General features: G+C 36.8%; 1 protein-coding gene across 1 annotated transcript in view; it reads left to right on the top strand.

Moving 5' to 3' along the window:
- Nucleotides 1-475: 475 nt before the first annotated feature.
- Nucleotides 476-25,628, top strand: part of GLRB (glycine receptor beta) — a 50,794-nt gene continuing 25,641 nt past the window's right edge. The window contains exons 1-4 of the mRNA XM_037125728.2: nt 476-557; nt 2,413-2,563; nt 19,715-19,821; nt 21,645-21,712. Of these exons, the coding sequence (XP_036981623.1) occupies nt 2,442-2,563; nt 19,715-19,821; nt 21,645-21,712 (297 nt within the window). The 5' untranslated portion in view covers nt 476-557; nt 2,413-2,441. The remainder of the gene's footprint in view (nt 558-2,412; nt 2,564-19,714; nt 19,822-21,644; nt 21,713-25,628) is intronic.

The raw sequence follows: 25,628 nt of genomic DNA, 5'->3' as shown, positions 1-25,628 counted from the left end.
GTAAGTTTCCCCCTTTGGTCCAAGAAGGTCATTTGCTCTATTAGTTGTTGTTTATTTTTGTTGTTGTTAATAGTGTTTACAAGGTGACCCTAAAGAATTCGAGGTCATGGAAAGGGCTTTTTTCTCCTCTACCAACACTGTCCTTACCCAACCCCCTGCCCTCTCGTCTGTAGTCCCCTAAAAGGGGAGACTACATTTCTTCTGCTCAAAAGCCCTCCCAGTGCCTGCAGGGAAAGGTGTGACGTCCCTCTAGCCCCGTCGGGATACCTCTTCCCGTCCCCTCCCCTCCCGCTTCTCTCCGTCCCGCTATCCCTCGCTCCTCCGGACCCGGCCCGCCGTCCCCGCCGCCGTGCTGGCCCCGGGTTCGGACACCCGGCAGCGGCGCCACGGCGCAGGCTCCGCGACCGGAGCAGGCGCGTCAGCGGAGCTCGGCGGTGGCGCGGCCGGGGGGACGCAGCTGCCCCTGCTCTGCGCCCGCCTCACCCCCAGCAGCCACCGCCGTCTGGGGCCTGTGCCGCCTCGTCCTGGCCTGGCGGCTGCAGGCGGGGGCGCCTGGGGTACGTGTCCGGGGCTCGACAAGGAGGGAAGGGCTGGGGAGGACGGAGGTGGGCGGTTGTCTGCGGACAGGAATAAATGCCTCTGCGGAATGACAGGGTCAGGGCTGGGGTGCTGGGGGCACGAGGGGCACTGCGGCGTGCAGGGCAAGGGGACGAGCGCTCCCCTGCGCGGGCCCGGGGGAGCTGCAGCCGGGTCACCGATGCGGTGGCATCCGCAGACACTCTCGGATGGAGGGATGCAGAGGGCTGGAGATAATTAAAAAACGCAAATTTGGCGGGGAGGGCTTTTGACGTTTTTGTTTGTGAAGATCCTTCGGTCACTGCAGCTGTCCCCTTTGAAAGGTCGGCGGTGAAGACACAGCATGGTGTTGAATTTCTGCCCCTTCAAACTGTTAGGACCGCCCTTGTATTTTGGGCGGGGGGATGTGAAGGTGGGAGAAATACCTGCTGCTGTGGGCAAAGGTATCTGGAGGCAGATGCCACCGTAAGATGGGGGAAGGGAGAGCCCAATGCTGTAAGTTGACAGAAGAGAGCCTGCTATTGCTGTTGGCCTGATAAGCAGCTTCTGTTTTCTTCATTATAAAGGACCTGGCTTGCTTTAGGGTGTAAAGGATAAGTTTGAGAAAATAATTCCTGGAGAAAAGGAGATGAAAAACATGACATAGGGGAAGCAAATTTATAGGGTCAGATGGGAATTATGTTGAGAGATATGATAGGTCCCTCTCTCTGCAGAAAACAATGAATGAGTAACAATTAATGGGTTGAAAATGAAGGACGCAGAAGGGGTTTAAATATCCCAGGATTAGCAGAGGTTTAAAGTTGTTGTTTTTTTTCTTTCTGTTTTTAATGCATCAGATTCTGGGAAGAATATAATTCTCATTTCAGCATGGAAAATGTTATTAAAATTATGGCTAAGAAGATTATTTGGAAGAGTCTGACCATACTTACTGTTTTATTATATATATTGTTACTAGAATTTCTGGAGTCAGAAATCATCTTATGGTAATAAACATTAGTATCAAGCAAATGGGAAAGGCAAAAAGCTAATTTAAATGTGTGTGCCTCTTTTGGGGAGGTAAAAGGTAACTCACAGATTTAGTGTGTATAAATAAAAACAATGATTTTAGAGTGTGAAACTCATGCTAATTTTTCTTTTACCTGTCAATTTTAATAATTTAAATTATTAAAATTTATTTAGTTTTGTTATTTATGGAAAATACATACACATGCAAAATTGAAACAATATAAATTTTTAAAAAACAAAACATCCCTGGCTGATGTAGCTCAGTAGATTGAGCGCCGGCCTGAAAACCAGGCAGTCTCGGTTCAATTCCCAGTCAGGGCACATGCCTGGGTTGCAGGCCAGTTCCCTGCAGGCCAGTTCCCAGCAGGGGACCCACGAGAGGCAACCCTACATTGATGTTTCTCTCCCTCTCTCCTTCCCTTCCCCTCTAAAGATAAATAAATAAAAAGTCTTTAAAAAAATTAGTCCAAATGTAACAGCATGAGATAACCATTTTATCACTGTGTTAAACATCCTTCCAGATATTTTTCAAAACATAGATCAATATACTATGCAAATCAATATCAATTTACAATTTTATGTAATTCTAGAGTCCAAAATCACATGGTTATCTTTTATACTTCATTAGGTTTTTATTTCTTACCATTATTTAAACTAACTTTTACTGCTAAATCATCACAAAATATATAGTGAAGTACAGCCACTTAGGAATGAGCAATAAGGATTTGATGTACAGATGTCCATTGGGTAGTAACAATCACATTCCTTAAAGAGTCTTATAGGTAAAGATTTGCTTCATAAATGTAAACATTTTCTTGTTTTTTCTTGTAGATCCATCTCCTGAAATTTAACGTTTCAAGATGAAGTTTTTATTGGCAATTGCCTTTTTTATTTTAATTTCCTTGTGGGTTGAAGAAGCCTATTCTAAAGAGAAGTCTTCAAAGAAGGGGAAGGGGAAAAAGAAGCAGTACCTATGCCCATCGTACGTTCTTCATGTCTTATATTCTCTATGGAGAAATTGCATTTTTTTATTCAAGTAAGGTGGTTTATTGAAACATATATCAGCAGAAACTTTCATATCAGAATATGCACTCATTTGTTTCATAGGTAGAAAGCGATAGGCTGAAGGGAGGTTTAGAACGGGAAAGCTAACTCCCAGGATTAAAGGTAAAGTTTTATAAAGTTTTGTCTATGCCCCAAGCTTATATGTTTTCATACATCTTTTATAACAGGAGAAAAAAGCTACTATCTTCTTCTTACCCTAAATGTGCAACTTTAATTGGATATTGAGATTGCATATTCTGAACAAGTACCATTTCAGAAGCCCATGTTTAAAAAACATTCCTAAAAATATTTAAAAATTCAGATAGCTAAACTATGATTTTAAAGTCTATTTAGTTTACACTGATGGATGGCACAAGAAAATTCACATGGTGGATTAGTTTTATTGGTAAAAGATTTATATTAGGAAATTAGAGTATTTCTAAAAAAATATGCCATTAAATTTGAAGTTACATTTAAAAACAAAATCTAAATCCAAATCAACAACTCAAGGTGGGGTGGCAAAAAAAATTTAAAAAATGACAAGTTTTGAAGTTTGTACTCTTTTTTTTTTTAAATAGGAAAAGTTAATGTAACTTCTGAGTAACAGCAAATAATGTCCAGTAGTTAGAGCAGTTGAACAGCATAGCCATAAATAACTTCCACAAAATACAATGTGCTTTTAGGTGATCATGCAACATATCCAGTGATGTGTGATAAAAATTATTTTGCTGTTGCAGGTCATTTTAAAATTAAGATATCTTAAATTCCATGTTGATCCCAAGTAATATTATTTCAGCAGCATCATTATTTAAATGTACATTATTATAGTCTTTAAAGTGTTCTATAACAGATACTAAGGTACATTGGGGAAGCATATTTTGTAAAGGATTATTAGAATTGGTATTTTGGAGTATGTGAGTACGTGAGACTAACAGCCTGGAGACAGCATCATGATCCACATCAAGTCCCGCATTAGACTAAGCTCTCTACTAGGAAACACCTCCTGATTTTCAGCTTTAATCGGTTGGATGTGTGATGAAATGGCCGTGAGTTATATTCAAGTGCCGCTCCTTGGCCATCTGGCCAACTGGGTAGGAAGTGTCTGATAGGGTCAGGCTCAGTAATAACCATCATTTGAAATGATTACTATTCTTCAGTGTTAGTTTCTGTGGTATAACCAGGATATTAACATTTTAGGGGACTGGAAATTTTCAGGCCATACTCTTCCCAAGTGAAAGGACACATTCTCATGTTTTAGATAGTCTCTAGGTTAACCTTTTATTTAATGAGTGTTAACATATTGACGAACTGGTGCATATGACTTATAGTGAATCTGTGTGTGCAGTCAAACCATCTTTGATCATTTCTTTATAGGAGGAAGCTTATAGGGCTCTTGTCTTCTTCCTCATGCCCCATTAAACATCATAAATCAGAGTTCTGAACATGGTATCAGCAAGCCTCATAACTATCATATATCTCACAAGAGTCTTTGAGGACATTCTACATTTCCCTTTATGGAAATGTCCCTTTATGGAACTACATTATTAAAATTGCCTTATATATAAACAGCCTGTATATATGTATCTTGCCTATAGTTAAGACAGATTTTTAGAGCTAAATCTAGTTGATAAAGAATGAAACAATGAAGGTCTTCTTTTGGTAAACATGGAAATCTTTACATGGAAGCCCCTACATATACCTGATAAGCCCTATGACAGTGTTTTAAATATGTAATTAATTGCAATTTTTTCTTTGAAATTGTCTACTATATTTTAAATTTTTGTCTATTTTTTATAATTATGAGACTAGATAAATCTTAATTTTTTATAATTATGAGACTAGATAAATCTTAATTTTTTATAATTATGAGACTAGATAAATCTTAATTTTTTATAATTATGAGACTAGATAAATCTTAATTACCATGGTGATACTGCCAAACCTCTGACTTACAAAAAGTAGATGTACCTTAGAGAATTAGATACCCATTTTTTGATTTGAGTATTTCATTAAGAATTTTGATTTTATTAGCACTGAATTGTGAAGGCTAGAGTTTTCTCTGGCTACGTTTGGATCTATTCCATTAAGTTTCTTTGAACATCCAGATTGACAGTCAGCTCTGATACTGTGCTGGGAAAGGGTCTGCAAAGTATTTGTATCTTAAAGGATGATACAGCTTGCCCAGCTGGTGTTAAGTTGATTAAGCCACAAATATCTTGACTAGGAAGAATATTTAATACTACGAAACTCAGAAATTCGGTACCAACTATCATAAAACTTCTCAGTGTGGTGAAATTCTTACCCAGTGACATTTTGATTTATTTGAACTTAATTTTTGAAGTAGTTTATGAAGCAATGGCATTGTGTAAACATATGTTTTATGTTTTTTGAGTGTGACAAACTTGAGAAAAATGTTTCACTTTACTGTTCTAACAATATTTCCTTCAAAAAGTGGACATAAAGGAAAAATGTTTTAAAATATAGAAGGAATAAAGGACTTGGAGCCCTTAATATTTTAGGGTTTAATTTTGATGTTGAGCTTGAATCATATCATAAACTTTTCCTCAGTCTTTACTATTTTTTAAATAGTTTTGAGATGTTATAAAATCATAAATATATGCCATTATTCATTATTTTTGGTATTTAAATGATACAACAGTAGCACATTAACAAACTACCTGATCAATTTGCTTCCAGAAATTTTGAGAAATTTGATATATGTTAATAAATAATAAATAAACTTTAAATTAGAAAACATATTTCAGATTGAGTCTTTGGACCCAGCTTTCTATTTTACACATTAACCTGACATTCACCTTAATCTATTGATCTTCCCTTTGATTTTTTATACATTCTGCCAGAGTGGTTTTGTCCAAATCTGTGACTATAACTACCATTTAGTCACTGTTAACTACTACATTTCTATGCCCAGCACGGGCATCTCTGAAGAATACCACAGCTTAGACCCAACAGTTCTACCTGGCTACCGGTCTTGACCTCAGACTCAACTTAAAATGGTGAAACCTGAGTTCATAAATCCTCTCAGCCCTCCCAATACAGTGTTTTGTTTTTCAGCAAATCATAGCATCACCTTTTTTGCTATTGAAACAAAATCCTTGGGATCACCTTAAACTTTCTCTTTCTATCTTACCTTCTCAAATTCAGTAGTTCCCAAGACTTCTCAATACAGAGTCTTTCCTGTCATTGGAATTAGTTCCTTATTTTCACATCCATGTGGACACTGCTTTATTTACTCCTCCTCATCCTTTTTGCTGAACTCTTTGGCTCCCTGCTTCTTATCGTCCTCCATCAATTCATATTTCACACTGACCCTAGAATGTGTTTTCTGAATTTTCAATATAGTCAAATCATTCTAATGCTTCGAGTCATTGAAGGGACTCTGTATTACTCTAAATAAGGTCTTGATTTCTCGGCTGCACCCACAGTTCTTGGTAACTGTCCTCTGACACCTCCAGTACTACCTTCCCATCCCAGCCCCCACCTCAACCCAACCCACACGCAAGTCAAGTCTCATACACACTTGCTCTTTCATACCTCCAGAAGTATTTTCTCCCTAACTGAAAATGCCGATGTTCTCCTTCTGTTTTTAGTTAACTCCCACCTTCATGGTCTCGTCCAAGTCTTTGGCTAAAAATACCAGTATTTATTGTTGATCCCTTCATCTATGGCCCAGAACTTTCTTAAGAGCATCACACTCATACATTTAACATTTTCATCTACTTTTTAATGACCTCAAACTCAACTCAAACCCTGTTATTTCCTTTGGGAAACTTCCTAATTCTGATCATCTTATTTAGCTAAACACACTCTCGGCCTCCATAGTACCTTGATTGCCTATCATGTTTATAATAGTCTATGGTAATCATTAGTTGTAATTGCTCGCTTTCCCCTCTAGACTGAAAGCTTCTTGGGAGCAGTGTCTTTATTGACTCAAGCATTAAAGATCAACATAACACACACACAATATAAAAATTTGTCTAAATGTGAATAAAAAGGGATTTGGTTTTTATAAGTCATTATATCTGGATTGGTTAAGGTACCTGAGAGTAACTTATATAATCCCTTTGGATGATATTTAGAAATATGGTCTTAATACTAAAATTAGATGAGTTAACAACTGGGTAATTAGTAGGATACCTTCAACCTGGGTGATGTTTCCTGGTGAAATTTTGGCCTTATGTGTGTTCAACATTTTATTGATGACTAAAATAAGAGCATGCATAGGAAGCAATCATCAAAACTGAGGATAGCATATATACCCACATATTAAGAAATGGATTTTCTGACTCATAGGGTGTAAGCATATTAAACTGTAGAAGGTAAAGGGCTGTTTTCCAACTCTACTGTCATCTTTCATGTGTGAGCATCCCATTGCTTCACATCCTTGTCAAAACTTGGGGTCATCAGCAGTCGGTTTAATTTTAGTCATTAGATATGGGTATAAGATTTTATACCCATTGTGATTTTAATTTGCATTTCCCTGATGATTAATGTTGCTGAACACCTTTTCAAATGTATATTGGACTTTTAGTTATAACTCTCCTGAAGAGTGCTCCTCATATACTAAAAATCTCTCTCCAATTTTTGTTATATATTTTTACTTTCTTAACAGTGTCTTTTGATGAACTAAAGTACTTATTTTTAATGAAGCCCGAGTGTGAATTACTTGTTAATCTTTTTTAATGCTTTTGTGTTTTATTTAAGAAATATTTCTCTACTCCAAGGTCATGAAGATAATCTGCTTTTCCCCCCTAGATACTTTACTGTCTTATGTTTCACATTTAATTCTGTAATCCATGTCAGTTTATTTATTTATGTTTGTTTGTTTATATTTATTCTTTGTTTATAATGTAGGACAGGGTCAATACTCATTTTTAAAAGCAGCACATTGTTTGAAGACCATACTTGACTAAATTGCAGTTGTGCCTTTATTGTACATCATTTGCTTGGTTCTCCGTTCTGTCCCACTGGTCTGTTATTCCTCATCTTGTGTCAGCAACACACTTTCCTATTACTATAGCAGAATGCCTGCACATCCTCTAGCTTTGTTCTTTAGTATTACTTTGGCCATTCTAAGTCCTCTGCATTTCCATAGGAGTTTTAGAATCAGCTGTTCTATTTGCGTACATATAGACACAAAAGGCTGGGATTTTTATTGGCACAGTTTTGTTCGCCTAAAAATAAGAAGCCAAAGTGAGAGGCATCATTGTTTATTTGAGGTCACAAATGTGTGATTCCGGGGCACAGATTCAGGCAGAACCCCAAGTTGTGTCCTGAGGGCAGAGGAAATGACCTATTGTGAGAAACTGATTGTGTGAATAGAGGAATGAAATTCGCATTGGTGTTAACAAAGTGAGTTACTCCTTAGCTATCCATGACTGGTTACTGATTCTAGCTTCAGAGGGAATGTCCATAATTGACAGTTTTTATGGTCAGGATGTCTGCTTTCCCGTTTGTTTCACAGATTGTTTATCAGACCATGTTGCCTTGGCCCAGTGCAAAGGTTATTTTGCCTGGTTCAAACATTCCAAATCTTCAAGGAGCAAGACTTGTAAGCACTTTCTCTGGAACGGCTGCCCTAGCTCTAGTTTATAATGGTTCCACTTATGTCAGTTCTTCAATATTACGTGTCAATATCCTATTAGGTCAATAGTATAGACTCAATTGTGTTTCTAATTTGTATTCAAACATTAAATTAAAAAGTAGACCAAAAAATCATACAGGGGAAAAAAAGGCAAAGCAAACAAACTAATCAAGAGCGAAAATATTTACCATGACATTGGAATAACCACCTTTTCATAAATATGGCTAGACCTGGATAATGGTCATTTAAAACCATATCAAATACAAACCACAGCACTGTGTGGTATTCTGTAAGAAATGGAAATAGGGACCTTTTCATTCCTACCCTGTGGCCAATCACTCCATGGACCAGCGGCTGAGCTCTATCAGCAGCGATTGTTTCTGTGTGTATGTGCTTTTTTTGCTGGTATTTTCCCAGGGCCTAAAAAAATGTCTGGCTCTGTTAGGCATTTGTTAAATATTTGTTGAATGACTCGCTAAGTATTTGTTGAATATTATAGGTGTGGTATATTCAGAATGTGTAGTTCTACCTAAGAATGAGTTTTGTGCAAGAAATATAATTTTAAATCTTGAAATTTTTACATTCAAAAAGACAATTTTCCCCCCTAAGAAATAATGCTAACAAAATACAGGTGATAGATGATGTTAATCATGTCATTAATCATTTGGTAAATACTGGATATGATATCATAATACCTTTAAAATAAATTTCAAAATCAGTTTATTATTTTTGGTTGCCTTTAAGGTTCTGAATTATTTTTAAAATGTGGCACAGTATATTTCCTTTTTTATCTTTTAGGTGCTCATGTGAGAACTCTTACATTTTGGCAGACATACAAAAAGCAATGTTCTGGATTGGTAGCTTGGAACTTCTAAGGAGGACACTGGACTGTCTGACTCAGTTTTCCACCAGGACACGTGATCTTGTGTCCATTGCCTTCTCCCTCTGTTCCTTTCCTCCTTAGAGTGAAGTTCTCACCCATCCAAGGCTAGTTATTTTCACCCCTCCTTTGGATCTCATTGACAACTATTTTAGGGGAGGGGAGAATCTGAAACTGGGATTAATTTTTCTCACTGGATCCTTTGCAATGCACTCAGATTGTACACAATAAACTCCTATGAAGAAAGATGCCACATGTCTCTGAAAACTACATCTCTGGTCACTCTTGAATCCTTTTCTAGAGTGTGTATAATTAAATTTTACTTGTTCTGAGGGGTAAAAATACATTTCATTAATTGTTAAAGTTGAAGTTTTTAGGAGCTCTGTCCAATGACAGTTTAACCTGATGGCATTCACTTTTTATCTCTTCATGTGCCAGATTCTCCTTAGAACAAAGCCAAGTAATTACATTTTACTTCCAAATAATAACTATGCAAGTAGTTCAAGTAAACATCTATTTGGTTCAGCCAAAAAAACCCAAACAAATTTATTTAATTATTTTTTAATTAAAAAATAATTTTGTGGTATGAATACTTAACATGAGACCTGCCCTTGTAACCAAGTTTTCAGTGTCCATCACACTGTTGTTTTCTGTAAGCACGATGCTGTGTGGCAGACCTCTAGGACTTATTTGTCTTTGCATCTGTTAATGACCAACTCCTCATATCTTCCTCACTCCCGCCAACCACCATTGTATTCTCTGCTTCTATGGGCTTAACTATTTTAGATACCTCAGAGAAGTAGAATAATGCCATATTTGTGCTTCTGAGAATTGATTTATTTCCCTTGGCATAAAAATGCTCTCACAGTGCATCTATTTTGTTGCATGTGGCAGGATTTCCTTTTCAAGGGTAAATACTATTCCATGTATGCATATACCATGTTTTTAAAAAATCCATTCATCTGTCAATGGGAATTTAGGTTGTTTTCACACACAGGTGGCTATTGTGAATTCGGTGACCTTGGGTGTGCAGATACAGGGAGGAACTAGGGTTTACAGCACAACTGCTATGCATTGAGGGGGCAGGCTTGGAGCCATTGTGAACTCTGCTAGTTCCAACAATGCTTAGTTCTCTGTAGTTCACAGAGGACTGGCATGTACTGGGCCCCATCATTGCTCCAAAACAGGAGAGACATAACCCAGTCTCTAGAGCAGCATCCGGAAAAGCTGGGACAGTAGACGTGAATGAAGCTTCTCCTCAGGCAGAAGCTGGGAGCCGAGGATGTCCTCTGGATGCTGTCCTGTTGCGCTGTTCCGGGGTTGGGGATTATGCTGAGAGTGTGTCTCCACTTTCCCTACAGGTTTCACTGCACCTGGTTGGGTATAGAAGCCTCTCACCTAGTTTCTGCATTTCTGACAAAGAGAATGGACCTGGATATTGCTATTGAGTTAGTGTGTCCATGGAGGAAAGGAGGGTCCAGAGTTTCCTATTCCATGTTGTTGAAGTCACTGCTAGTCAAACTTTTCAATAGGTTTACTTTCTCATTCCATTTCCCTTTCCTACTACTCACTATTCTTTCTGCTCCCACCTGGCTTCTGTCTTTCAATCAGCTGAAAAACAGCTCTCCTTTATGCTAAATCCCACAGGGAGTTTTCAGTCCTCAACTCAACCTCTCTGTGACATTTGGTCGTTAACCAACCTCTCCATAACATATTCTTTTTTCTTGAGTTCTGTTGACACACACTTCTGGATTTCCTCCTTCTTCTTGGGCTAGTTCATTCTTTGTCTTAATTGTTGGCTTATTTTTTCCTCCCATCTGCTCATGTTTTAATTCCATGTGCTTTCCTCACTGTAAATTCTCTTTGCTGGCAAGTGACTGTCTAACCACTAGAATCTTCTGAGGAGCTTTTAAAATTCTGATGCCTGAGCCTCATTCCAAACTAATTAAACCTGGAGGGAGGCAAGGAGTGGAGCTTGGCATCAGAAGTTTTCAGAGCTTCTTAGGTGAATTCAGTGAACAGCCAGAGCTGAGAATCCCTAGACAAATTCATCTGGACCCACAGTTTTAAATACCACTTTTATATCAGAATAACCAACATTTGTGTTGGAGTTTTAAATGCATAACCAGCACATGGCACGGAGCGTGGCATGTGTTAAAGCTTAAGAACTTTTTTAAAGGACTTCAGGAATAATTAATGTAAAAGAGAAACGTAGCATATTGATAATTGTATAAGTTTTGTTCTTTAAAGAATCTTATTTAGTTGATGTTGTAGATAGAGTTCTCTCTAAGACAGACTCTGACATGAAGATCTACATGCAGAGAGTGATTGCTTTTGGAACATCTATGAGGGCAAGGAAAGCGGGTGAAACACAGGAAGGATACAGCTGCACCTGAGGCCTCCACCCGTGGATGCCCGAGAGAGAGCCCTGAAGCTGGGGCACCCTCTCAGAGTTGTCTCTGTTAGTAGAAAGGGCTTCGGGTTCCCTCATATCCCCAATAACAAAGTTTTTGGACATCGGTTGCCTCCAAGGCAAGACCCCTTCTTTCAGCCGAATGCCACTCCAGAAGAGACCCAACTCAGACCCCTAAGCAGCCAGCATTCCTGGCAACAGCCTCAGTTGTGAAGGGACCATCTGGGGCAGGCAGCACCGCAGCATCCACAACAGGTAGAGCCAGGTTACTGATTGACTGGGATCTGAGGGATCCCCTCATTTAAACCTTTGATTTAAAGGTGAGGACATGGAGGCTCGAAGAGGAGAAGTGATTTGCCCAATGTCATGTGGGAATCTCACTGTCTGGGAATAGAACACCAGCCAGTCTGTTGACAAGCGTTTCTTCAATTATACCCACATTTAACTTTATTATCTGTGTTAGTGCTGGTTTATCTTATTACCATTCCTATTAGGCCAGAAGAGAAACATTTTATATCTATACTATGCAGGGAAAATTGAGAAATGGTAAGTACCATTCCAGCTATAGTTAGAGCAGAGGTAGAGGTATTGCTGTGGATTTTTATTTGCTGCACCAGGTTGTAATGCTATTTCTGCATAGTATGGAAAGTAATAGAACAGTAGACATTTGGTTTGGACTGAGGTTTAAGTTTAATTCCTTAGGTCATGAGATTTGTATCAAATTAACAAACCGATGAAAAGTAATGAGAATGTATAGTGTTTTACACTGTTTGAGAAACACACCGTATAAATAGAAGGTACTTATAGTATTCATGGGACAAGTAATTTCACATGTGATGTGAAGTTAAAAAAAGATCATAGCCTTTAATGAGATTTGGAAATTGCTATTATCTAAACTCCAGCATCTCTCCAAATAGATGTTTCTACTTTGTGAAAAACATTTTTCTTTGAGCCATGGATGATGTAATTGCATAATTGAAGTTAGACAAGATTTGAAAATGTTTTTACGGGATCCAAGAGTTCCTTAAGCCCAACAGGGGTGGGGGATAAATAAAGTGAATGTTGTGGAACACTGTTTTTAATTATGATTCTTGGCCTATAGTAACATAACAGACTTTGCCACACACATACACATATTCCCATAAACACATTCTTTTCAAATAAATATAAACAAATTAAACTCAACGAATCATGTAAAAGGTATCACTCGCTGTATTTATAAACCTTCTGTTCATAATTTAATGTGTAAAAACAGAATGGAAAAATTGAGAGACTATCAAGAGAGGCAATAATAAATTATAATTAGGAAAATATAAAACACATAACCCCCTCAATTATCTGGATTCATAAATAACTACTTAGTTTGTTATCAGAATATATAAAATATTTGTCTTTATATGACTATTTATCTGATTACCTGGAAGAGTATTTTCGCTACCTTAAAAATCTCTGTGCTCTGCCTAGTCCTCTCCCCTCCCCCCCCCAGCCCCTTATAACCACTGATCATTTTACTGTCTCTATAGTTTTGAATTTTCCAGAATGTCATGTATTTGGAATCATATAGTATGTAGTCTTTTCAGATTGGTTTCTTTCACTTGGTAATAATGCATGTCTATTTCACCATGTCTTTTCACAGCTTACTAGCACATTCATTTTTCATGCTGAATAATATTCCATTGTCTGGATGCACCACAGTTTACTTCTCCATTCATTTACTGAGGCACATCTTGTTTACTTCTAGGGTTTGGTAAGCACACATAAATCTCTTATAAGCATTTCTGTGTGTGTGTGCATGTGAACATTGTTCTCATCTCCTTTGGGTAAATACCAAGGGGTAAGATTGCTGGATGGGATGGTAAGAATATGCGTAGTTTTGTAAGAAACCACCAAATGGTCTTTCAAAGTGGCTGTACCATTTTGCATTCCCACCAGCAATGAATGAGAGCACCTGTTGCCATTGATTCTCATTTGTGTGTGTTGTCAGTGTTCTGGATCGTGGTCATTTTAATAGGCCTCCAGTAGTTTATCACTGTTAAGTTGCATTTCTTTGGTGACCTACAACTTGGAGCATTTTTCCTGTGTTTATTACCATCTGTACATCTTCTTTGGTGGGGGGGTCTCTTACAGTCTTCAGCTGTCTACTCTTTTCTTTTTCTCAAATATACTATTTTATTTTAGAACAATTTTAGATTTATGGAAAAATTGCCCAAAGATTACACAATTCACAAATACACTGCATTTAGTTTCCCCTATTATTAACATCTTACATTTGCATGGTACATGTTTCATAATCAAGAACCAATGTTGACACATTGTCACTAACTGAAGTCCATACATTATTCAGATGTCTTTAGTTTTTACCTAATGTCCTTTTATTTTTCTGTTCCAGAACCCTGTTCAGGATTTATTACATTATTTTGGTCTTTATGCTTCCTAGGCCCTGCTTGGCCGTGACAGTTTCTCAGCCTTTCCTTGTTTTTCATGACCGTGACAGCTCAGTTGGGATTTGTTTGATGTTTTTCTTAGAATGGTGGTATGCATTTTGGAAAAGTATATATCTATGGATTTTATTTTATAGTTGATAATATAACCCAATACTACTTTATTTTATTGCTCAAATCATTTCAAATTTGGCCACTGGGAACTCTTTCAGTTGGCTTCTTTGTCCCTTTGTCATATTTTCATCTTGTTTTTTTACCCGCCCCTCTGAGCTTACTTTTGTCACTACAAGATACCTGACTTTTTAAAAAAATTGTCTCTTAGGTAAGGATAGCCCCATTTGTTTGCATGGAGAAGCTATCTTAGCTTGTGGTCCACAGGTTCTGGAACCCTCAGCACTGCCAACTTTGCTTGTACTGTTTCAGGGAAGAACATAGTTTTTATCAGATTCTCAGTGGTGTCTATAACCTAAAAAGGAGGTAAAGAATCACTGCCCCAGAGTACAGAGGACAGATAACACAATCCACATATTTTACATATGTTTACCCTGCTCATGCCTCGCTGCTTTGGGCTTGCTTCTGTTCAGTTCATGTCCAGCTGAAAGCTTTGCAGGTCCCACGCCCTGTTCTCTCCTGTGGACATATCCACACTGCCTTCAGGCCTGAGAAGACCTTTGACCATTGTTGTAACATTTATAACTCTTGGAAAAATAATCCCACAATCCCTTTCGGGTCAGATTCCTGGTGTGAGGGAGGAGATTAGGACACTATGCTCTCACACACCAGTTCTGAAGTGGAGCTGTGCAGTGTGGTTACTAAAGGGTCATGTAAAAATATGAACGTCCTACGTGGAAAATTGAGCTTTCCCCTTTGGAAAGAAATTTCTGGATTTTTCCTTTAGTGCTGGAAAACATTACATCATACAGCTATACAGCCTGATACATTCCTTGCATAACTTTGCATATTAGTAATGACTTTGGTTCAAGTTTAGGCAAGTGAACAAAAGAAGACTGGTTGTAAAAAGGCTTTTGATATAAAACATTATTTTCTCTAGTCATTTGATCACATTGCCTGAGTAGAGTAAGTTATTTTCTTAAATTGATATCACATTTCCATGAAATAAATCCTGTTTTGTAATAATATCATAATTGTTGATAGATTTCTTAAAATAAAATGGCATAATCATATGGAGGAAACACTGGACTGAGATTCAGAATATGAAAACTTTAATAGTGAGAGGCATTAAAATCATTTAACTCCTCTTATTCCTGTTTAGTTTCTATAAATAATACTGGTCTCTTTCTAAATTATAAGATGATATAAAGTGCACATATAGGAAAATATGCTACATGCAAATCGTTTCAACTCTTTGGAAGAAAGTGGCATATTTATTTAGGCTCTTTAAATGTTTTTAATGTGTAGAGATGACTTTAAGGTTATTTTAGTATTAACTAAGCCAAAAACATGATTTTTAAGATAGGGGAAGATCCCTAAATTCATGAATATAAACTACATGAATTTCACTTAAATTTTAAAATATCTCTAAAATGCTCATAAAAAGAAGGGTGAACTGTTGGTTAAGTATTTGTGTCAGTTTACCTGCATCAGAGACATGAAAAGCCATTGACATGAATAAGAATAAAAGGGCCTCTAGCATATTCGATATACTTTCTTTTTGATTTCAAGAGATTGTCTACCAACAGTGACTTTTTGTTAACTGTTTGGGGGGCTTTGGAAATACCAGAATTTGGAGGTGTTTAGAGGGAAGAGTGATACTGGTAAGTTGTAAAAAGGGCAAATTCAGGTTTCCCAAGACTAATTATTTCTAAAATTATTAAGACTAATAGAACTTAATTATAATGTAATATAGATTATTGTCCTAAAGTAATAAAAAGCAATGTATAGATAGATGGCAGTAAGAAGATAGATGACATTTCATTTCCATTACAGCAGGGTTGTTGTCAAATGAGAATTGGGAACTTAGATCAGGTTTCATTCTTGACTTTACCACTTTAGAAAACTGTCAACCTTACTGTGCCTTCATTTCTGCATAGTCATGCACTTTATCACTCTATCTACTCACCTACTGCTCACCGTTCTACCAGTCTGGCTTTTCTCTTTCACTTCATTGAAAAAATGGCTCTCTGTGTGACTAGTGTCTCTCTTATGTAACCCAGCAAGTGTTTGTGATTATCAAATTAAAGAATGTAATGGACAAGATGGTTGGTTCTCTGGTATCTATTGCACACCGGACTACCATACCACCTGAGCCAACCATGATTATTTCTTCCTGCTGGCCAGTGATTGGTTCAGCAATGTCCAATGTTGGAAAGCTTCTGAGAGGGGAAAAAATAAGTCCTTTCTCCTGAAAGGACACCACAGGAAGAAATCTCTTTTTCATCTGGAAATGATGAGGGTAACTGCTACTGCTGTGAGGCACACAGCTATCTTGAGCATGAAGTCTCCTTAAAGACCTGGCACATGGAAATGCTTGAACCAATGTGTATTTGATACTGTGTAAGCTGTGCAGGGGATTACAAAGATGCAGAAGCCACAATTTCCTCAAGAAGCATAGTGTCTGTGATCCAGTCCTGCTGGTTATATACACGTGGATAAGAAAAGAAGCTTCAGAGTATTGCCAATGTATCTTTATCAGTTTGTCTTCATTACAGTAAGGCAGGATAATTGAGGCTGGATTTTAGAGAGTCAGCATTGAAAGACGGGCTGGGATTAGATGAGTACACTAAAGAGTGGAAGTAACAGTATTCCAGGAAGGGGATTTATTCTGAGGCAATGAATAGAGGAAAGACAGAATTTGGTAATGAGTTAAAATAGGTTTGATTGACACAGCTTACAGCTTAAAACCAGGCCTAGTAAATAACTGGAAACAGACAGATGAACAGGAGTAAAAGTATTAAAACATCAATTTTTAATCTTATATAGGGGCATCACAGCACAAAAAGTGAATACCCAAAAGTAGTGAGATTTAGAGCTTATATATCATATTAATAGGTGGAAAGGAGGAATATAGACTAGTTAAGGAAGGATATATATACACATGCATATATTATGTGCATATACATATGCATACACATAATTCATGTCTGTGCACACATATATACATGTATGTGTGTGTATCCTGTGTGCATGTGTATACATGCATATACATATATCGAATAGATGGATGAGCTATTAGAAAAATAGACCAGAGGTATGATAGTTTATGACAAAGTTTGTCTGGTATAATGTCCATTTCTAGTTTCCTCTATGGTGATAAAAGTCAGTCTTTCCTAGTTGATGAAACTCCCCAGAGAGGATCTGTGACAACTGACTTCATTTTGGAGGACCTGTTTTTAGGCAGATAAAAAGAGTTTTTGAGAAAGCTTCTCCCAGTGTTTACTGTTTTTCAAGTGCCTCTGGCTCAAAATAATCTTTATGCCAAAGAGATATATTATAGCGTAGCACATTCTGCCATGCTTCATAGCTGGAAGAAAAAAATCAGCTGGAAATTTCTCTATTAGAAAAACTAGTGTTAATTGTCTTTATATTGTCTGCTCGTTTCATTTCTTAGAAGAAAAATACTTGTGAAAGGTTTTATATCAAGAGGCACAATAATCACATTTCTTAATTGGACCAATACAAGTATATTTTCTAATTAATTCTCTTTTCATCCTATGAATGAGAAACCTTGTAAATGGGTTTGAACACCAATTTGCATCCTGATATCCAGTTTCCCCACCCCCTCATTCCCTTTAGAGTTTTTGTATCTTTGATAAGGGATGAGGGTTGGCTTTAAAAAAGAGGTCACAATTTCACATACAATGAAACGAAATCTTATTGTCAGTCCCTAATTCCCTGCAACTGTGCTACTGAAGCTGATAAGATGATAAGAAATAATTCTAAAGTACTATATAGCCCTGACTGGTGTGGTTCAGTGTGTTGAGCACCAACCTGTAATCCAGAGGGTTCCTGGTTCAATTCCCAGTCAGGGCACATGCATGGGTTGTGGGCCAGGTCCTCAGTGGGGCACGTGAGAAGCAATTACACATTGACGCTTCTCTCCCTCTCTTTCTCCTTCCCTTCCTCTCTCTCCAGAAATAAATAAATAAATAAATAAATAAATAAATAAATAAATAAATAAATAAATCTTTAAAAAGAAAACATTATAAGACCTTTTTAAAAAAATAAAATAAAATGCATATAATCTGCAACATTTTAGATTTTTCATAAATTTCTTAATATTGGCTATATCTCACCTTAGTGATTGTATCTTATCAGCAAATTGTATAATAATTAACTCAAAACAGAATTGCCTGATAGGAGTTGGAATTTCAAAACAAAGCTATAGCCAATACATCTGAGTTTGATTCATATAAATCAAAATACTTTATGAAATGGACACTTTTACTATATCAGTACAGAATGGATAGTGAAAGATGCTCCAACTATAGTTTTAATGTTCCTTGTGATTCTCATGGATTTTTTTTTGTATTGGGAAAATGATTATGTGATAAGACTGTGAGTGGTCAAACAAACCATAAACAACCAAACATTTTCCACTGGCTTCCAATGAAGTGTGTGCATTTTTAAGTATTCTCAAGCAACTACCATTTTAGTCAAGGTTCATTGTTCAAAGTTAATTGAAATAGAAAAATGTGGCAGTTTTTCCCTTAGTGGACAGCAAATATATATGTAACAAAGGTAGTTGTAGCTTATGGCTCTGTATTTTTCCCTGTTTAATTTCTGGTAACAGAGACACTCCTTTTGACCAATTTCCCATGTCAACCTCAAAAGTAGAAATAGCCAGCTGTTTTACTGGCAGTTGAGTTTATTCGGGAATAGCAGAGAAGTTTAATTTGGGACAAGCAAGCTATGGTGAACCATAGGCTAGTCCAGAGAGAAAAGGAAGGCCAGCTCTTACTAGCTTTAGGACGGAAGTGGGAAGACTGTTCGCTGGAGAACAAGAGAGGCTGTGGTGGGTTGTCATAGGCTGCAAGTGGGCGTCAGAGTGTTGCAGTGAGGCAAGGACAGATCCTCCTTCCTTTTCAGAAAAGCAGGAGACAAATTTCCTCCGTGGAAAATGTCCTCCCTTGCTGAAATGATTATCTTCCTTCTCCCCGCTGGTTTGGGAGGCTGCAAGAAGTGGTACTTGTGCGAGAGCTCCCCCTACAGGGCTTCTCGACTCCGTTTTAAATGAGGTTTCTTTTATTAGTACATTTGTTTTCACACCCCCTTCCAACATATTTAACTCAATGAGAACATTTGTTTTGCATTTCTTGGGAAATATTATTTTACAAATGTCAGCAGGATTGTTTTTGAATTCTTGGACTATCTCTCTGGCCATCTTTTGGTATTCACATACTCTTTTATTTAGGCGGAAGGTTAAACATAATACATTATTCAAAAACTTTCTTTTTGCTCTTCTCATTGTCTGCATTCCCTTTGTGCTTGTCTAGATTTTGATTGCAGGTAGCTTCAGGACAAGTAAGATGTCTGCTTAATTTTTTAAAGAGAAAGTAACTTGGAGTATTTGGGACAGTGAGTGTTTCATTCACCTGGTAAAATTAAGTGCTAAAGTAATTATTTGTTGATTTTCATGTTTTATGACACATGTTTTTTTTTGTGTGTGTGGGCTGCTGGCAATGTCTCCAACTTTTCACTTACTTCTCTTTGGAAACACCATGATATAACTGTAGATTTGTGTCCAAAAATAAATACTTACCAGGATTTCATTTTGTTTTTTTCTATTATAGCCAGCAGTCAGCAGAAGACCTTGCCCGCGTCCCTGCCAATTCCACTAGCAACATCTTGAATAGGCTGCTGGTCAGTTACGATCCCCGGATAAGACCAAATTTCAAAGGTTTGTTCCCCTCCATGCCTGCAAATCGTTCTATTCTGTGCAGTTCAAAAAATGAATTCTATCTGCATGAAAGCCTTCATTTATGATATTTAATACAATAACATTTCAAATTAATATCTGACTTTTCCAGAATGTTCTTTGATTCAGAGCAATGTGACATTAAACATGTTCCAAAAATAAGCCAAACATTACTTCTAATAGTTTTATAAGGTTTCCAGTTTTTTTAAAAGGAAATCATGAGTTAATAGATTAACCTCTGTAGTAGGTTTTCTGAATACTTAGTATTCTTAACTTTGGTGATTTAAAATTTAGGCTCTGGTTGCAGCACTGGCTTTCATACACAGACGCCAAAGTTTCAGTTGGGGGAAAGTGACCATCTCCTCATTCAGGGATAGAAAACAGTTCTGCTGTGTATTTAGATTCTTTTTTTACTGTTTTCTAGTCTTTCACAGTGATGAAAAAATTCCCTCTACTCCTTTGCTAGAGGAAAAAAAGATGGCCACGTGGTTTTTAAAAACACGTTAACCTGTGTGAATACAAGTGACTGTGTTTTCTACAACATAGATTGATTTTACCCCAACAAAAGATTACCATTTACCACAGCTTTCAAGAACAAAATTCATACTTGCTATAAAAGTCCCGAGAAGATCGTAGAGCTGGGACAGGTATTAATGTCGATCAGATTAACATTATAAAGCTTAATTTTTTTCCTTCACAGAAAAAAAAAAGTCTGCAGCTGCTTCTAGTCAACTGAAGTTATACAACCATGTTGTAAAAACAGGGATTTTTGTTCATTACCAGAACCTACTCAGTTACTTTCAACAACAGCCGTGGTCTGCATTGTCACATGTCTACCATGTATCGATTCGCCACCTGTTTCTCGTCAGTCGGTGGTTATGTGGCTGAACTCACATATTCTCTTTGTTAGCCCAACCAGCAGCCCACAATGAGTAAAGAAAAAAAAGGCAAGAAAGAAATCTGCAACATTATACCTTAGTTCTCACTCCATGAACTTTCCAATTATTTTCCAGGAGGTCAGGCAAAAATCTGTATAATGACTCTGTTATACGTCTGATTAACTTTGAATTTGCATGAATCAGAAATAAAAATATAGTACTTGTATGTACAAGTTATTGAATATTGCTTTATTAATTCCAGTAAGAATTTCAGATTATTATAAAATTTCAGAAACTTAAACCGTATTTTTAAATGATGTTTTGTAAAGAATAATGTACATTTTCTTAAAGGCAGTGCACCAACTAAATTTATCTTTTTTATTTTATTTTTATTTTGTACGCCATTACAGGTGTCCCCATTCTGCCCCGCTTTGCTCACCTGCAGCTCCCCCCACCCTTGTCCCTCCTTCCCTTTGGCCATCACCACACTGTTGCCTGCAGCTGTGGGTTAAGCCTGTCTGTTCTCTGACTGGTCCCTCGCCTTTCCTCGCCCGCTCCACCCCTCCTGCTCCCCTCTGAGAGCTGTCAGATGATTTCACATATCCATGCCTCTGTTTCTATTTTGGTTGTCAGTTTCTGTTGAAAAGTAAATGTATTTTCTCAGAGTTTTTACAATTTAAAGATAAATATCTCTGGAAGAATAACAAAATACAACTTAACTCACTTTATATTTGTGTAATTATCCCTATTTAAAAAATAGGTTATCAGTAATTGTGAACATGATATACTAAGACCTTTGAATTATAATTTTATATCCATGAGGATTGGGGCAAAACAAGATAAAAATCAAATGCATAAGCCATGAAATATGAAGACTCTGACCAAGTATTTTCAGCCACAAAATAGATCCTTAATTTTTATTCACAGGTATTCCTGTCGATGTAGTAGTCAACATTTTTATCAACAGTTTTGGATCCATTCAAGAGACCACAATGGTAAGATTACAATTAATTTAATATTTTAATTATCAAAATTTAACCTAGAGCATAGTGAGAGGAATGATATTAGAGCTGAAAAACACTGAGTAACTCTAAGGAAAAAAATGCACGCCTTTTCCCGGTATAAAATAATCCAGCTTCAAGGTTAAGTTAGTGATTCCAGGGGCTGTGTAATGTTATAATTCAAATTTAGCCTTAATACTGCATTAAAACTTATAGCCTTGAAAAATTACCATACCCCCTCTGAACAATTAATTGGATACCACCTGGAAAAGGGATTTATGCAATTAATACTCTGGGGCAACATATTTCCCCCAATATGCCCATATGCATAAGCACTGAAAACATGAGTGTTGACAGTTTTTTTCTTCCAGTTTCCTGAGGAGGATCTTTGTTTTCTCTGTTGGACTAATTTTGTGATGTGTGGGGCAGAGGACTGTGAAAAGCAAAATCGAAGCTCATGAACTATGGCAAGGGAGCTCCCTGAAAGTATTATGCAATGGGGGAGCGAGCAGGGAAAGGCAAAGGGAGAATGGGGAGAAGGGGTAGTCAGGGTGCTATGTTGAGGGAACAGAAACGACAGGTTTCGGGAGTAGCTGCTGTTTGTGAGGAATGGCACCTTCGAGACACAGACAGCCGTGCGGCATGAGTGGATTTTCTGAGCGGTATATGATGTAATTCCCCCTGGCTTCTCAGAAGACATTCAGGAAAGTCTACTTGTTTTTTGATGTTTTAGAATATAGATGTGTGCCCATTTTTGAAAACCACATGCTGAAATGATACTTCATTCAGGTGAGAGAAAGAAGGCTCAGGTTCTTTTTTTTAGATACTTTAAGTAATAATATAAGGTGTGAGTTGAAAGCCTAGTGATAATGGTCAGAGCACAGTACAGTTATTCAGGGAATATCTCAGACTGCAGAAGGAATAAGTAAAACTATTCCTTTATTCCTAGTAGGAGCGTACTATGCTACAAAAGGAACTGCACGCTGCATTTAAATTATAATGCCTATTTTTTATCCGTGACTGTGATGAGAATGTCATTTTTTATAGAAGCATGTATTTAACCCCTGAATAATTGATTTTCTTAAGCAATGAGTAAACATTTTTAGGGAATTAGTTAAAAGGTTTTGGAATCAAGTCCAAAATTCACTTTCAGTTAGTTCATCGAAATGGCATAGACATACAATACAGATGAGTAGGTCAGCTCTGAAATATAATATAAATTACCATATATCACTCAGAAGACAAGTATAGCACTCATTAATCGAACATATGATTAGTCTATCAAAGCACTGCACTTTGCAGAGTGTAAGAGAAGTCATTTTCTCAAGGTGGAACTGCAGACGAGCTATTTGGTCTCTGCACTCTCCTCTGTACTGTTTTATCTCTCACGCCCCCACTGCACTCAGCCTAAAACACCAGGGCAAGATGTCACAGCCTGCAGAAAACACCCTCAACTCTCTTTTGCACTTGAGGACAACTAATGCAAGGATATTTCTCCCAATTCCATAAAGGCTACCTGTATCATAGACTAGTATGTATCATTAATGTATCTGTCATTTAATAAATATTGAATTGCCTTCCCAATATGAGAAATCTAAACTTCTCTTGGTCTCATCAATAGTTACTTGATTATATCAAGCTGAAAACACCTGCTGTTAAAAAAGGAACAACATTTTTATAGATGACTGGCTTCTCAGAATCTCTTGTGCCCTCTTTTCAATCCAGGCTTCCATTTCTATTATTTATTTGTTAATTAAATATGAGAGCTTCTTTTGTGTGTGTATTCTCTTTATTCTCTAATGGACTATAAAATCCTTAAAGTCAGGAATAATGTATTTTACTCCTTCATTTTCCATAAGATACAGATGACAAAAGACACCAGATAAATAGTGAACACATAAATATGCAATTTCTTATCCTAGCTAATATTGATTGAATAAATGGACAAATGAATTATGCTATTTGCTGAGCACAAAGTGAGTCAAAGAAGCCATAAAACAATTGGCAAAAAATTTTTAAATAATAAATGCATGTTGAACATTTGTTTGGTTAAATAACAGACTGGATAATGTTATTATTGTAGAGTGTTAATTTTCGAGACCTCTATCCAGAGAACAAAATTATTTCTATTTGCTGTTTCTTTTGCTGCCTTCCAATTTGAGTTGTACAAATATAATCTAAAGGTTCAGATTAGAAGCCACCTTCATCATATACACTTACATACAGATATACCATAATCATGATTTTCTGCTTTTAGTACTGTCTATTTCTTACATCCCCACAAAACAGTATGTTATAGACAGCTCTTTTGAGGCTGTTGTATTTTATAGATTTGCTCGATCTTTTAATAAGCAAATGGGCTGACACTTGTTTGATGGTTAGGAAAGGCACAAGCTATTATAGATATATAGATAACACTAAGATGTCTTCCAAGAAGGGAAAAATGCTTCTAAGATAAAACATCTTCATAAAACTGTATGTATACAATGTATACACACCCCCTCCACATTTTCTTGACCCATTCATCTGTTGATGGACACTTAGGTTGATTCCATACTTTGGCTACTATAAATAATATAGCAGTGAACATGGGAATACAGATACCTATTCTAGATAATGATTTTTCCCTTTGTATAACCACAGATGGGATTGCTGGACCATGTTACTTCTACTTATAATTCCTTGCGGAACCTCTATACTGTTTTCCATGGTGGTCGTACCACTTTACGTTCCCACTAGCAGTATACAATGGTTCCCTTTATTCCACATTCTTGCCAGAGAGGTTTTTTCTTAAAAACAAAATAAAATAAAATAAAGCCCACAAACAAGAGTTTGGGAAAACAGAGAGCAATAGTTTTGTCTAAATACTGGATATATGTTCATGGAAACAACATGTAGACAGTGTGTGAATTGTGATAACAGACAGGCATGTGCTAAAATCTATTATGTACTTGATATGTTATGTTATACCCTAGAAAAGAGTGGAAAAATACAAAAATAAAGCAAAAAATACAATAAATTATTTTGCCTGGCATACTAACTCTCAGTAAGGGTGACATTGATTTTTATGCACCTTCAAATTAATGTAATAGTTCATAAAAAAATCTCATCCTAAAGAAAATAAACTATTTATTAGTAGCTATATTATATAGTGGTGATTTCATTTATAAATAGTCCCCTAGAAATTTCTCCTACAAAGATCTGCTAAAATAAAGGAAGTCTTACAATTTAGAAAGTTTTAATATTGCCCAGCATTTCTCTCTCCAATTCAGACCTTCTTAGCTCAACTGGCAGTTGTTTATTCCAGAAAGAAAATGTAGAACTCATGGCTTGGGGGTGGAGGTAACATGAATAGCTCCAAGTCAGGGAGCTGACAGACACAGGGCAGCTTCTGGAGGGAGAGAACAACCTGTTCCTCCATTGGATGAGGTTGATTATCAAACAAAGAAGCAATTAAGTTTATAAGCATTGGCATGGTTGTCAGGAAATTTTAACCATTTCTACTTGAAATATTCCTCCCTGCTTATTTGCTTTTTTAAAATTCAAATGCTAACTATTGCTGGCTAAACTAAAAGTAACCTCAGATTTATTCACAAATCGTAATTGTGTAGTGGTGGAAAACTCAGCCATGTTTATATTCCTTAGGTTTTTCACACCTCTGTGGTACAACGTGCCTTCAGCCTGTTTTAACAATTCCTTTCAGAGCTTTATAGTTTCTCTTTCTCATATCTATTTATTCATTTACATTGCATAACTTTATGTTTTTATAAAGTATCATTATTAATACTGTGAGTGGTATTTACTGATATTAATAGGATCAACATAAACAAAATTGTTAAATAAATGTAGTCATCTTAATTTGAAGTTGCTAGAACAGTGACTTCTAATTTTATCAGTGTACACGTTACTA

This window comes from Artibeus jamaicensis, unplaced genomic scaffold, assembly GCF_021234435.1.
Source record: "Artibeus jamaicensis isolate MK-2021 breed Jamaican fruit bat unplaced genomic scaffold, CSHL_Jam_final scaffold_537, whole genome shotgun sequence".
Taxonomy (NCBI): Eukaryota; Metazoa; Chordata; class Mammalia; order Chiroptera; family Phyllostomidae; genus Artibeus; species Artibeus jamaicensis.
The sequence above is the reverse complement of the archived record's forward strand: the minus strand, read 5'-3'. Positions and strand labels throughout refer to the sequence as shown.